General features: G+C 45.2%; 1 protein-coding gene across 4 annotated transcripts in view; it reads right to left on the bottom strand.

Annotated features, from left to right (window-relative positions):
* LOC135056918 (pancreatic lipase-related protein 2-like) overlaps window positions 1–8,603 on the bottom strand; it is a 130,353-nt gene extending 121,750 nt beyond the window's left edge. For 2 of the 4 annotated variants that reach the window (XM_063962691.1, XM_063962694.1), the window contains exons 1-3: window positions 8,525–8,603; window positions 7,191–7,246; window positions 4,892–4,940 (exon numbers count right to left, since the gene is read on the bottom strand). In XM_063962691.1, the coding sequence (XP_063818761.1) occupies window positions 4,892–4,940 (49 nt within the window). In that variant the 5' untranslated portion in view covers window positions 7,191–7,246; window positions 8,525–8,603. The other 2 variants (XM_063962692.1, XM_063962693.1) reach the window with 2 other exon arrangements.
* Window positions 8,604–14,667: the final 6,064 nt, after the last annotated feature.

Below are 14,667 nucleotides of genomic sequence, written 5' to 3'. Positions count from 1 at the left end.
TAAGTCGTTCTGAAAAGACTCAGCATTCCCCTCCGTATTTATAACCTTACACAATTTGGTATAGTCTGCAAAAATTGACACCATACTCTAGACCTTCTGTTAGGTCGTTAATGAAAATGCTGAATAGTGGTCCTAGTACAGACCCTTGTGGCACACAACTTAGCCCGTCAGTCCAATTTGATAATGATCCATTAACCACAACGCGCTGCTCCCTATTATCTAACCAATTTTTGACCCAAGTGCATATTATGCTCCATAGCCCTATTTCTTGTAGCTTATAGATAAGTCGCATGTGTGGTACTGTGTGGAAAGCTTTGGCAAAGTCTAAAATGATTACATCTACCTCCTTACCCTGATCAAGGGTCACACTTACCATTTCATAAAAGCCAAGTAAGTTGGTTTGACATGATCTGTCCTTCACAAATCCATGTTGATTCCTTTTAATGACCTTATTGACTTCAAGGAACTTCTGAATACTATCCCTTAGAATACCCTCCAATACTTTCCCCACTATGGATTTAAGACTAACTGGTCTATAATTACCTGGTTCAGCTTTACTTCCCTTTTTGAATATAGGCACTACTTCCGCTATATGCCAGTCTTTGGGAACCATACCGGATATTACTGAATACTTAAAGATCAAAAATAGCGGTCTTGCAAGTTCAGAGTGAAGCTCCATTAGAACCCTTGGGTGAATTCTAGTGATGTGCACCGGACATTTTTCGGGTTTTGTGTTTTGGTTTTGGATTCGGTTCAGCGGCCGTTTTTTGGATTCGGACGCGTTTTGGCAAAACCTCCACAAAATTTTTTTGTCGGATTCAGGTGTGTTTTGGATTCGTTTTTTTTTTACAAAAAACCCTAAAAAACAGCTTAAATCATAGAATTTGGGGGTCATTTTGATCCCATAGTATTATTAACCTCAATAACCATAATTTACACTCATTTTCAGTCTATTCTGAACACCTCACACCTCACAATATTATTTTTAGTCCTAAAATTTGCACAGAGGTCGCTGGATGGCTAAGCTAAGCGACACAAGTGGCCGACACAAACACCTGGCCCATCTAGGAGTGGCACTGCAGTGTCAGGCAGGATGGCACTTCAAAAAAATTGTCCCCAAACAGCACATGATGCAAAGAAAAAAAAGAGGCGCACCAAGGTCGCTGTGTGATTAAGCTAAGCGACCCAAGTGGCCGACACAAACACCTGGCCCATCTAGGAGTGGCACTGCAGTGTCAGGCAGGATGGCACTTAAAAAAAATTGTCCCCAAACAGCACATGATGCAAAGAAAAAAAGAGGCGCACCAAGGTCGCTGTATATATACTGGTGGTCACTGTCAGCAAACTGCAAAACTAAAATGCACCACAGGTATAGAATGTAGATGGATAGTATACTTGACGACACAGAGGTAGGTACAGCAGTAGCCTTCCGTACCGTACTGCTATATATACTGGTGGTCACTGTGTCAGCAAACTGCAAAACTAAAATGCAACACAGGTATAGAATGTAGATGGATAGTATACTTAATGACGACACAGAGGTAGGTACAGCAGTGGCCTTCCGTACCGTACTGCTATATATACTGGTGGTCACTGTGTCAGCAAAACTCTGCACTGTACTCCTCCTATATATATATTATACTGGTGTTCCCCAGTCCCCACAATAAAGCAGCACACTGAGCACAGATATGGAGTGTTTTTCAGGCAGACAACGTATACTGGTGGTCACTGGTCAGCAAAACTCTGCACTGTCCTCCTGCTATATAATACTGCTGCTCCCCAGTCCCCACAATTAAGCAGTGTGAGCACAGATATATGCAGCACACTGAGCACAGATATGGAGTGTTTTTTTCAGGCAGAGAATGGATAAAACTGGTGGTCACTGATCAGCAAAACTCTGCACTGTACTCCTCCTATATTAATATAAAGCTGCTCCCCAGTCCCCACAATGATATAAGCAAGCACAAATATTTGCATCAACTCAACAATGAATAAACGGAGAGGACGCCAGCCACGTCTTCTCCCTAACATTTCCAATGCATGAGTGAAAATGGCGGCGACGCGCGGCTGCTTATATAGAATCCGAATCTCGCGAGAATCCGACAGCGGGATGATGACGTTCGGGCGAGCTCGGGTTAACCGAGCCATATGGGAGAATCCGAGTATGGCTCGGACCCATGTAAAATGGGTGAAGTTCGGGGGGGTTCGGTTTCCGAGAAACCGAACCCGCTCATCACTAGTGAATTCCATCGGGACCCGGTGACTTATTAATCTTTACATTTTTTAATCGGTCACAGACTTCCTCACTTAAATAAGCACTTATCTGTGGGACATTGTCATTATTCAGATTGTGTGTTAGTCCCTGAGTTGGGTCCGCTCTTGTAAATACCGTTGAAAAAAACAAATTTAGTTTGCCCGCTATGTCATTATCATTTTTGACCAAGACTCCCAACTTGTTTTTTAAAGGTCCTATACTCTCCTTCTTTAATCTCTTGCTATTAATGTATTTAAATAATTTTTGGGATTCGCTTTGCTTTCCTTTGCTACTAGTTTTTCAGTTTCTACTGTAGCCGCTTTCTTTTTGCATATTTTGTTACAGTCCTTATAGTGCTGAAATGACTCCGCATTCCCCTCAGATTTGTATTTTTTGAATGCTCGCCTTTTCTTGCCCAGAAGTTCCTTTATCTTTTTGTTAAACCACATCGGTTTGGGATTTTTATTCCTGTTTTTGCTGCTCGTGGGAATAAATTTGAGAGTATTCTTAACTAGCAGTGATTTTAATACATCCCATTTCTCCAGAGTATTTTTTCCTTGAAACAAAATTTCCCATTCAACGTCCCTTAAAGCTTCCCTCATCATGTCACAGTTGGCTTTGCTAAAGTTTAGAGTCCTAGTTGAGCCAGTATAGGACTGCTTATAAAAACAGGTGTGGTTTCCCTATTTGAAATTTGGACTGCGCTGATGCCCAACCATTGGAGCCGCCACTGCCTAGCAATGCTGCATGACCGGGGGAATCAGGGAGCACGGGCAGGAGGGTGGAGTGCTGATCACTAATATTCTGTGCAAAGAAGATGCAATTCCTGTGCGGTGACCGTCACAGCGCAGCATCTCTAGTACACGGTGACAGTCACAGCCCGGCATCTCTAGTACACGGTGACAGTCACAGCCCGGCATCTCTAGTACACGGTGACAGTCACAGCCCGGCATCTCTAGTACACGGTGACAGTCACAGCCCGGCATCTATAGTGCACGGTGACAGTCACAGCCCGGCATCTATAGTACACGGTGACAGTCACAGCCCGGCATCTCTAGTACACGGTGACAGTCACAGCCCGGCATCTCTAGTACACGGTGACCGTCACAGCCCGGCATCTCTAGTACACGGTGATCGTCACAGCCCGGCATCTCTAGTACACGGTGACCGTCACAGCCCGGCATCTCTAGTACACGGTGACCGTCACAGCCCGGCATCTCTAGTACACGGTGACAGTCACAGCCCGGCATCTCTAGTACACGGTGACAGTCACAGCCCAGCATCTCTAGTACACGGTGACCGTCACAGCCCGGCATCTCTAGTACACAGTGACAGTCACAGCCCGGCATCTCTAGTACACGGTGACCGTCACAGCCCGGCATCTCCAGTACATGGTGACAGTCACAGCCCAGCATCTATAGTACACGGTGACCGTCACAGCCCACCATCTATAGTACACGGTGACCATCACAGCCCAGCATCTCTAGTACACGGTGACCGTCACAGCCCAGCATCTATAGTACACGGTGACAGTCACAGCCCAGCATCTATAGTACACGGTGACCGTCACAGCCCAGCATCTCTAGTACACGGTGACCGTCACAGCCCGGCATCTCTAGTACACGGTGACCGTCACAGCCCGGCATCTCTAGTACACGGTGACAGTCACAGCCCGGCATCTCTAGTACACGGTGACAGTCACAGCCCAGCATCTCTAGTACACGGTGACCGTCACAGCCCGGCATCTCTAGTTTACAGTGACAGTCACAGCCCGGCATCTCTAGTACACGGTGACCGTCACAGCCCGGCATCTCCAGTACATGGTGACAGTCACAGCCCAGCATCTATAGTACACGGTGACCGTCACAGCCCACCATCTATAGTACACGGTGACCGTCACAGCCCAGCATCTCTAGTACACGGTGACCGTCACAGCCCAGCATCTATAGTACACGGTGACAGTCACAGCCCAGCATCTATAGTACACGGTGACCGTCACAGCCCAGCATCTCTAGTACACGGTGACAGTCACAGCCCGGCATCTCTAGTACATGGTGACAGTCACAGCCCAGCATCTATAGTGCACGGTGACAGTCACAGCCCAGCATCTATAGTGCACGGTGACCGTCACAGCCCAGCATCTGTAGTACACGGTGACAGTCACAGCGCAGCATCTCTAGTACACGGTGACAGTCACAGCCCGGCATCTCTAGTACACGGTGACAGTCACAGCCCAGCATCTCTAGTACACGGTGACAGTCACAGCCCGGCATCTCTAGTACACGGTGACCGTCACAGCCCGGCATCTCTAGTACATGGTTACAGTCACAGCCCAGCATCTATAGTACACGGTGACCGTCACAGCCCACCATCTATAGTACACGATGACCGTCACAGCGCAGCATCTCTAGTACATGGTGAGCGGTGTTTAGCTGCAACGCAAAGGCAGTACGCTGCACCTCTCGAAACAGCTCAGAGGCACCAGCCATCGCGCGTTGTACGGCGCATTGATGCTGGGTCTATGAGGACACATCTGTAAGTCCTGGGTAACGTAGGAGCACTATAAGCTTCCAAAAAGCTGTATTTATTATGGAATCTGGTCCATTCGTGCACATTATTGCCTCCTAGATTTCTTACCTTGTACAGCTGCGACCATGGATAAGAGCACGACATATACAGGGATCATCTGCAAGCAGAAACATTACACCGTTATACACCGGAGGTCTGGTAAGAGCAGAGCACTGTATGTGGTAACGTCTGGAACCTCACACTGCCCCTAGTGGCAGATCATTAGATTGCATGCTGTATGATGTTTATGCCACAGAATATTAAAAATAGCACATCTACAATCAAAAATTCTGACATGCGGGGGACGCCCAGCACAGGGATAGTCCTCTCTACAGGTCAGTCCCTAACGCCCCGCAGAGGTGCGGCAGCATTGCACAGCGGTGATGCTCTCACACCTGAAGAGTAGCTCCCTGCCTATGCAGCCTAGCTGTGGATGCAGGCAGTTACCCGCCATGTTTTGGGATGCAGTGGCTGCATGTGACATCACGCACCTGCCGCAGCCCGCCCCAGCAATGGTCGGGACACACCTGCATTATCCAGATCTTGGCCCATCCAATCGCGTTCAAACGCTGTTGTTACGGCCCCTCCAGCCCGGCGACCGCCTCTGATTGTCAATCAGGCAGAGGTGATTGCACAAGTGAGGTACTTTCGCATCTCACTGCGTGCACACGCCCAATGCGACCGCTGTGCGTGTGCACAGCACAAAAGGCTTCATGGTGCAAACGCTTATGTTGCAGCGATCGGCTCTGAATTAGGCCCAATATCTCAAGACACTATGGGGTATATTCAATTGAAGTCGAAAGCTGCCGTCTGTCGAAATGATGGCAGTTTTTGACTTTTTAAGGTCGAATCATGATTCGACCTATTCAATATAACCCAAAATTTTTCGACAAGTCGATGAATTGGACTTGTCGAAAAGCACATGGATCGGCAGAATAGCTGCCGATCCACGTGCGTGTGTCGAAAACGGGGCCAATACCTAGGTTTTGTCCCCCTTATCGACCATCTCAGTTTGACTTTAAAAAAAGTCGAATGAAATGGGGACAGCAGCGCCGGAGACGGGTAGAGCCGAGGCGGGGACGGGGAGAGCAGCGCTGGAGGACAGCCGCCGCTCACAGCAGCGTCCACCCGGCTCTTCCTTGCTGGAGCCGAGTGAACGCTGCCGTGAGCGGCAGCTGTGAGAGAGGGGGAGACGGAGAGTGGCAGTGGCTGTGACAGGGGGGACGGAACGGCGGCTGTGACAGGGGGGACGGAACGGCGGCTGTGACAGGGGGGATGGGGGAGAGCTGCAGGCAGACAGGGGAGAGCAGCGCTACAGCAGCAGCTATATAGCTGCTGATGAAGCGCTGCTCCCCCCCCCCCCCCCGCATCTCAATTCGACTTTTGTAAATGTCGAATTGAGATGTCCATTGAATAGGCCAGCTCGGATCCATTCCGACAAATGGATGTTGGAATGGATCCGACTTCAATTGAATATACCCCTATATCTCAGTCAGTAAATAAATAAATAAATAAATAAATAAATAAATAAAGTTGCAAAATAAAATAAAAAAAGAAAAGCAGATAAATGCAGGAACTTTATACACAGTAACAGTAAGGGACACATGTAATAGAGTGAGAGTGTCAGAAAGTGAGAGGTTTGGGAAGGTTTTGCAGTTTTGTATAAAGTGGCAATCATTTACACTGCAAAACCAGGTTGCTCTCGCTGTGTAAATGATTGCCACTTTAAGAAAAACTGCAAAACCTACCAAATCTCTCACTTTCTGACACTCTCACTCTATTACATTTGACCCCAAGTGACAGATGGAATGAGGTTTGCAGGTCACGGCTGAATTCCCTTCAAGGGAGCGGCTAAGGGAACAATGGGAAAAGCAGGTTTTATCTTATTGATTTGTTTCTATTTTTCTTTATGTAATTATCTCTGTAATAATAAAAAAAAGTTATTTTCCAATACAGTTTTTAAAGGAAATTAAAAAAATATATAAAATTTGCTGAAGTTAATAATAAAGACGATAATCGCAGAGACACCGGACAGAAGGGAATACGCAGGAGTATATACAGCACTGATTCCATATCCCCTGACGTCAGGCAGCAGACGTGGCACTGGGTGTATGCAGGAGAGCACATGTAAACTCTCTTCTAATAAGGATCCTCCTCAGGTACAGGGAACATTAGAAACATTCCGTTTTTAAGGATAGTGTTTGGAAATAATTGTATCATCAGTTGGGGGTAATGAATGGATAGAAGTATAAATGGTAATTTGGGAGGAAGCTCGTTAAGTGGTTGGGACCCGGCTAATAAGACGACCCTGGAGTGGTTACATAGCCTGCAGCATAATTGTAACGTTTCTGTCTGCTCACCCGCTTACCTTTGTGTAGCGCTACAGTGTGCGACTTCCAAATACAACCGGGACGATGTCACAGTCTGAGCAAGGAGAAATAAACAGATGTCACAATCTGAGCAAGGAGAAATAAACCGATGTCACAATCTGAGCAAGGAGAAATAAACCGATGTCACAGTCTGAGCAAGGAGAAATAAACCGATGTCACAGTCTGAGCAAGGAGAAATAAACCGATGTCACAGTCTGAGCAAGGAGAAATAAACCGATGTCACAGTCTGAGCAAGGAGAAATAAACCAATGTAATCTTCATGTACAGAATGTTCAGATATTAACAGACGTTTAACCACAATGTACACACTTTATACAGCATTGTGGTGTTTGCTGGGAATGCCTGGAGCAATTTACACCAAACTTGGTACACATATCACTTACAAACTGGAAAAAAATACTGCAGGGTAAGACACCCATAGCACCCCTAGTGGTGGGGGTGGGAAGGGGGTCACATGTAAAAATCCATCGTTTTCGGGATCGCTAAGCTGATTGCATTTTGAAAATGTATATGTTCCTCAGACTGGCCGTTAACATATAGGCTATGTATATTCACGCTAATTCTGTTAGGGGTTGGGTAGTAAATGTAAACTTGAAGATAGGCGCAATGAAAATAGTCTTATTGTGTTAAGAAATCCACGTGGGCGAAGCCGCGGGCAAAAAGCTAATATATATATATATATATATATATATATATATATATATATACACACACACACACATATACACACACACACGTTGAGTATCCCTTATCCAAAATGCTTGGGACCAGAGGAATTTTGGATATGGGATTTTTCCGTATTTTGGAATAATTGCATACTATAATGAGATATCATGGTGATGGGACCTAAGTCTAAGCACAGAATACATTTATGTTTCATATACACCTTATACACAAAGCCTGAAGGTCGTTTAATACAATAATTTTTCTAAATGTGTATTAAACAAAGTGTGTATACATTGAGCCATCAGAAAACAAAGGTTTCACTCTCTCACTCAGAAAAGTCTGTATTTCGGAAATATTCCGTATTTTGGAATACTTGGATATGGGATACGCAACCTGTACATACACACACACACATATACAAAAAACCCTGCACTCTCCTTAGCAGTTTCATTCACCTTAATGCTTTAATATACGACTAGATAAACAATGGGGTTTTGGTTTATGAATTGTACAATGCATGTAAGCTTGCAGCCCACTCCACGGGACCCCAATCCACCGCAAGTCCTGCTCTATCACATAAACTTTCACATAGATTTTCTAGAGACCTGGCAGCTGCTGCTTCATAGGGAGAAAATGTGCTGCTCACCTGGTTTACTGCTCGCCTGCCAACTGACTTCTGGCTTTCTGAGACAGTCACCAACACACCTAAACAGCAGCTGACCCAAGTTAAAGGTAAATGAGCTGAGGGGGAGGGAGGGAGAGAGAGGGGGAGAGAGCTGTATTCAATAACTGTCGGAAGCTGCAGTCTTGTCGGAAAGACGGCAACTTCTGACAGAAATAGGTCGGAAGGGTTTCCGACCTATTCAATAGGGGCTGATTTTTTCAGACAAGTCGGGAATTCCCGACTTGTTCGAAAACACGTGGATCGGCGTAATAGCTGCCGATACATGTGCTTCTGTCCAAATAGGGCCAAATCCAACAGGTTTTGTCCCCCTATCCAACAAACTCAATCCAACTTGAAAACAAGTCGGATTGAGGTGAGAAGACAAGCAGTGCTGCGGCCCGCAGGGGGAGCAGAGATCGGCAGCCGGCAGGGGGAGCTGGCTGCGGGGTAACATGTCTGCAGCGGCAGGGGAAATCTCCCTGCAGCTCTTCCCCCGCTGCAGACATGTCCACCCGCAGCCAGCTTCCCCCGCCTGCTGCAGATCTCTGCTCCCCCTGCGGGCCGCAGGCACCGCTTTTCCTGCACCCGCTGCCCCAGACATGTCCCCCCGAAGCCAGCTCCGGCTGCCAATCTCTGCTCCTCCCCGCTGCCCAGCTTACCCCCGCCGCTGTCCCGCTCACGGCAACCACCATCTGCAATCCTGGCTGCTGCTGTCAGCGCAGCCGCTGAGAGCAGTGGCAGGACAGGACCCTGTGTACGGCCAAATCAGACAGTCGGATTTGGCCGTCCATTGAATAGGGGTTGTCGGATCCATTCCGACAACTGCATGTTGGAATGGATCCGACTCTTATTGAATATACCCCAGAGAGGGGGGGACCACAAATGGGCCAATTAAAATCAGGTGAGCAGCACACTTTATCCTATGAAGCAGCAGTTGCCAGGTCTCTAGAAAATCTATGTGAAAGTTTATGTGATAGAGTAGGACTTGCAGTGGATTGGGGTCCCGTGGAGTGGGCTGCAAGCTTACATGCATTGTACAATTCATAAACCAAAACCCCATTGTTTATCTAATTGTATATTAAAGCATTAAGGTGAATGAAACTGCTAAGGAGAGTGCAGGGTTCTTTGTATATGTATATTTGAGTTAGGTGGTCACAGACCACCGCACCCCAACCTAGGGGTGGGGAGTACGTGAGTGCTCCCCCCTCCTGGGAATGGTGAGTGCTGTGGATTCCTGTACTGTATGTGTGTATATATATATATATATATATATATATTAGAGATGAACGGGTTCGGTTCGTCAAGATACGAACCCCCCGAACTTCACCTATTTTACACGGTTCCGAGGCAGCCTCGGATCTTCCCGCCTTGCTAATCCGAGCGCGCCCGAACGTGATCATCCCGCTGTCGTATTATCGCGAGATTCGTATTGCATATAAAGATCTGCGCGTCGCCGCCATTTTCACTCGTGCATTGGAGATGATAGCGAGAGGACGTGGCTGCATTCTCTCAGTTTCTGTGTTCAGTGTGCTGCAAATATCTGTGCTCAGTGTGCTACAAATATCTACATTCTATGCCTGAAAACGCTCCATATCTGTGCTGCATTGTAGTATATAGTAGGAGGACAGTGCAGAATTTTGCTGACCACCAGTACATATATAGCAGTACGGTACAGTAGTCCATTGCTCTTCCTCTGTGTCGTCAAGTATACTATCCATCCATATCTGTGCTGCATTGTAGTATATAGTAGGAGGACAGTGCAGAATTTTGCTGACCACCAGTATATATATAGCAGTACGTTACAGTAGTCCATTGCTCTACCTCTGTGTCGTCAAGTATACTATCCATCCATATCTGTGCTGCATTGTAGTTGTGTGCAGTATATAGTAGGAGGACAGTGCAGAATTTTGCTGACCACCAGTATATATATAGCAGTACGGTACAGTAGTCCATTGCTCTACATCTGTGTCGTCAAGTATATTATCCATCCATATCTGTGCTGCATTGTAGTATACAGTAGGAGGACAGTGCAGAATTTTGCTGACCACCAGTATATATATAGCAGTACGTTACAGTAGTCCATTGCTCTACCTCTGTGTCGTCAAGTATACTATCCATCCATATCTGTGCTGCATTGTAGTTGTGCGCAGTATATAGTAGGACAGTGCAGAATTTTGCTGACCACCAGTATATATATATAGTAGTACGGTACAGTAGTCCATTGCTCTACCTCTGTGTCGTCAAGTATACTATCCATCCATATCTGTGCTGCATTGTAGTATATAGTAGGAGGACAGTGCAGAATTTTGCTGACCACCAGTATATATATAGCAGTATGGTACAGTAGTCATTGCTCTACCTCTGTGTCGTCAAGTATACTATCCATCCATATCTGTGCTGCATTGTAGTTGTGCGCAGTATATAGTAGGAAAATAGTGTAGAATTTTGCTGACCACCAGTATATATATATATATATAGCAGTACGGTACAGTATTCCTTTGCTCTACCTCTGTGTCGTCAAGTATACTATCCATCCATATCTGTGCTGCATTGTAGTTGTGCACAGTATATAGTAGGAGGACAGTGCAGAATTTTGCTGACCATCAGTATATATATAGCAGTACGGTACAGTAGTCCATTGCTCTACCTCTGTGTCGTCAAGTATACTATCTATCCATATCTGTGCTGCATTGTAGTTGTGCGCAGTATATAGTAGGAGGACAGTGCAGAATTCTGCTGACCACTAGTATATGTATAGCAGTACGGTACAGTAGTCCATTGCTCTACCTCTGTGTTGTCAAGTATACTATCCATCCATATCTGTGCTTCATTGTAGTATATAGTAGGAGGACAGTGCAGTATTTTGCTGACCACCAGTATATATATAGCAGTACGGTACAGTAGTCCATTGCTCTACATCTGTGTCGTCAAGAATACTATCCATCCATATCTGTGCTGCATTGTAGTATACAGTAGGAGGACAGTGCAGAATTTTGCTGACCACCAGTATATATATAGCAGTACGGTACAGTAGTCCATTACTCTACCTCTGTGTCGTCAAGTATACTATCCATCCATATCTGTGCTGCATTGTAGTTGTGCGCAGTATGTAGTAGGAGGACAGTGCAGAATTTTGCTGACCACCAGTATATATATATAGCAGTACGGTACAGTAGACCATTGCTCTACCTCTGTGTCATCAAGTATACTATCCATCCATATCTGTGCTGCATTGTAGTATATAGAAAGAGGACAGTGCAGAATTTTGCTGACCACCAGTATATATATAGCAGTACGGTACAGTAGTCCATTGCTCTACCTCTGTGTCGTCAAGTATACTATCCATCCATATCTGTGCTGCATTGTAGTTGTGCGCAGTATATAGTAGGAGGACAGTGCAGAATTTTGCTGACCACCACTATATATATAGTAGTACGGTACAGTAGTCCATTGCTCTACCTCTGTGTATTCAAGTATATTATCCATCCATATCTGTGCTGCATTGTAGTATATAGAAGGAGGACAGTGCAGAATTTTGCTGACCACCAGTATATATATAGCAGTACGGTACAGTAGTCCATTGCTCTACATCTGTGTCATCAAGTATACTATCCATCCATATCTGTGCTGCATTGTAGTAGTGCGCAGTATATAGTAGGAGGACAGTGCAGAATTTTGCTGACCACCAGTATATATATATAGTAGTACGGTACAGTAGTCCATTGCTCTACCTCTGTGTCGTCAAGTATACTATCCATCCATATCTGTGCTGCATTGTAGTATAAAGTAGGAGGACAGTGCAGAATTTTGCTGACCACCAGTATATATATAGCAGTATGGTACAGTAGTCATTGCTCTACCTCTGTGTCGTCAAGTATACTATCCATCCATATCTGTGCTGCTTTGTAGTTGTGCGCAGTATATAGTAGGAGGATAGTGTAGAATTTTGCTGACCACCAGTATATATATATAGCAGTACGGTACAGTATTCCATTGCTCTACCTCTGTGTCGTCAAGTATAATATCCATCCATATCTGTGCTGCATTGTAGTTGTGCACAGTATATAGTAGGAGGACAGTGCAGAATTTTGCTGACCATCAGTATATATATAGCAGTACGGTACAGTAGTCCATTGCTCTACCTCTGTGTTGTCAAGTATACTATCCATCCATATCTGTGCTTCATTGTTATATATAGTAGGAGGACAGAGCAGTATTTTGCTGACCACCAGTATATAGCAGTACGGTACAGTAGTCCATTGCTCTACATCTGTGTCGTCAAGTATACTATGAATCCATATCTGTGCTGCATTGTAGTATACAGTAGGAGGACAGTGCAGAATTTTGCTGACCACCAGTATATATATAGCAGTACGGTACAGTAGTCCATTACTCTACCTCTGTGTCGTCAAGTATACTATCCATCCATATCTGTGCTGCATTGTGGTTGTGCGCAGTATGTAGTAGGAGGACAGTGCAGAATTTTGCTGACCACCAGTATATATATAGCAGTACGGTACAGTAGACCATTGCTCTACCTCTGTGTCATCAAGTATACTATCCATCCATATCTGTGCTGCATTGTAGTATATAGAAAGAGGACAGTGCAGAATTTTGCTGACCACCAGTATATATATAGCAGTACGGTACAGTAGTCCATTGCTCTACCTCTGTGTCGTCAAGTATACTATCCATCCATATCTGTGCTGCATTGTAGTTGTGCGCAGTATATAGTAGGAGGACAGTGCAGAATTTTGCTGACCACCACTATATATATAGTAGTACGGTACAGTAGTCCATTGCTCTACCTCTGTGTATTCAAGTATATTATCCATCCATATCTGTGCTGCATTGTAGTATATAGAAGGAGGACAGTGCAGAATTTTGCTGACCACCAGTATATATATAGCAGTACGGTACAGTAGTCCATTGCTCTACCTCTGTGTCATCAAGTATACTATCCATCCATATCTGTGCTGCATTGTAGTTGTGCGCAGTATATAGTAGGAGGACAGTGCAGAATTTTGCTGACCACCAGTATATATATATAGTAGTACGGTACAGTAGTCCATTGCTCTACCTATGTGTCGCTAAGTATACTATCCATCCATATCTGTGCTGCATTGTAGTATATAGTAGGAGGACAGTGCAGAATTTTGCTGACCACCAGTATATATATAGCAGTATGGTACAGTAGTCATTGCTCTACCTCTGTGTCGTCAAGTATACTATCCATCCATATCTGTGCTGCATTGTAGTTGTGCGCAGTATAGAGTAGGAGGATAGTGTAGAATTTTGCTGACCACCAGTATATATATATAGCAGTACGGTACAGTATTCCATTGCTCTACCTCTGTGTCGTCAAGTATACTATCCATCCATATCTGTGCTGCATTGTAGTTGTGCGCAGTATATAGTAGGAGGACAGTGCAGAATTTTGCTGACCACCAGTATATATATAGCAGTACGGTACAGTAGTCCATTGCTCTACCTCGGTGTCATCAAGTATACTATCCATCCATATCTGTGCTGCATTGTAGTTGTGCGCAGTATATAGTAGGAGGACAGTGCAGAATTTTGCTGACCACCAGTATATATATATATAGCAGTACGGTACAGTAGTCCATTGCTCTACCTCTGTGTCGTCAAGTATGCTATCCATATCTGTGCTGCATTGTAGTTGTGCGCAGTATTATAGTAGGAGAACAGTGCAGAATTTTGCTGACCACCAGTATATACATATAGAAGTACGATACAGTAGTCCATTGCTCTACCTCTGTGTCGTCAAGTATAATATCCATATCTGTGCTGCATTGTAGTTGTGCGCAGTATTATAGTAGGAGGACAGTGCAGAATTTTGCTGACCACTTTTTTTAAGTGCTGACTATTTTTTTAAGTGCCATCCTGTCTGACACTGCAGTGCCACTCCTAGATGGGCCAGGTGTTTGTGTCGGCCACTTGGGTCGCTTAGCTTAGCCATCCAGCGACCTCGGTGCACCTCTTTTTTTCTTTGCATCATGTGCTGTTTGGGGACTATTTTTTTGAAGTGCCATCCTGTCTGACACTGCAGTGCCACTCCTAGATGGGCCAGGTGTTTGTGTCGGCCACTTGGGTCGCTTAGCTTA

The sequence above is a fragment of the Pseudophryne corroboree genome, chromosome 3, assembly GCF_028390025.1.
Source record: "Pseudophryne corroboree isolate aPseCor3 chromosome 3, aPseCor3.hap2, whole genome shotgun sequence".
Lineage (NCBI taxonomy): Eukaryota > Metazoa > Chordata > Amphibia > Anura > Myobatrachidae > Pseudophryne > Pseudophryne corroboree.
Note: the sequence above shows the minus strand (reverse complement) of the source record. Positions and strands in the feature narration are given on the sequence as shown.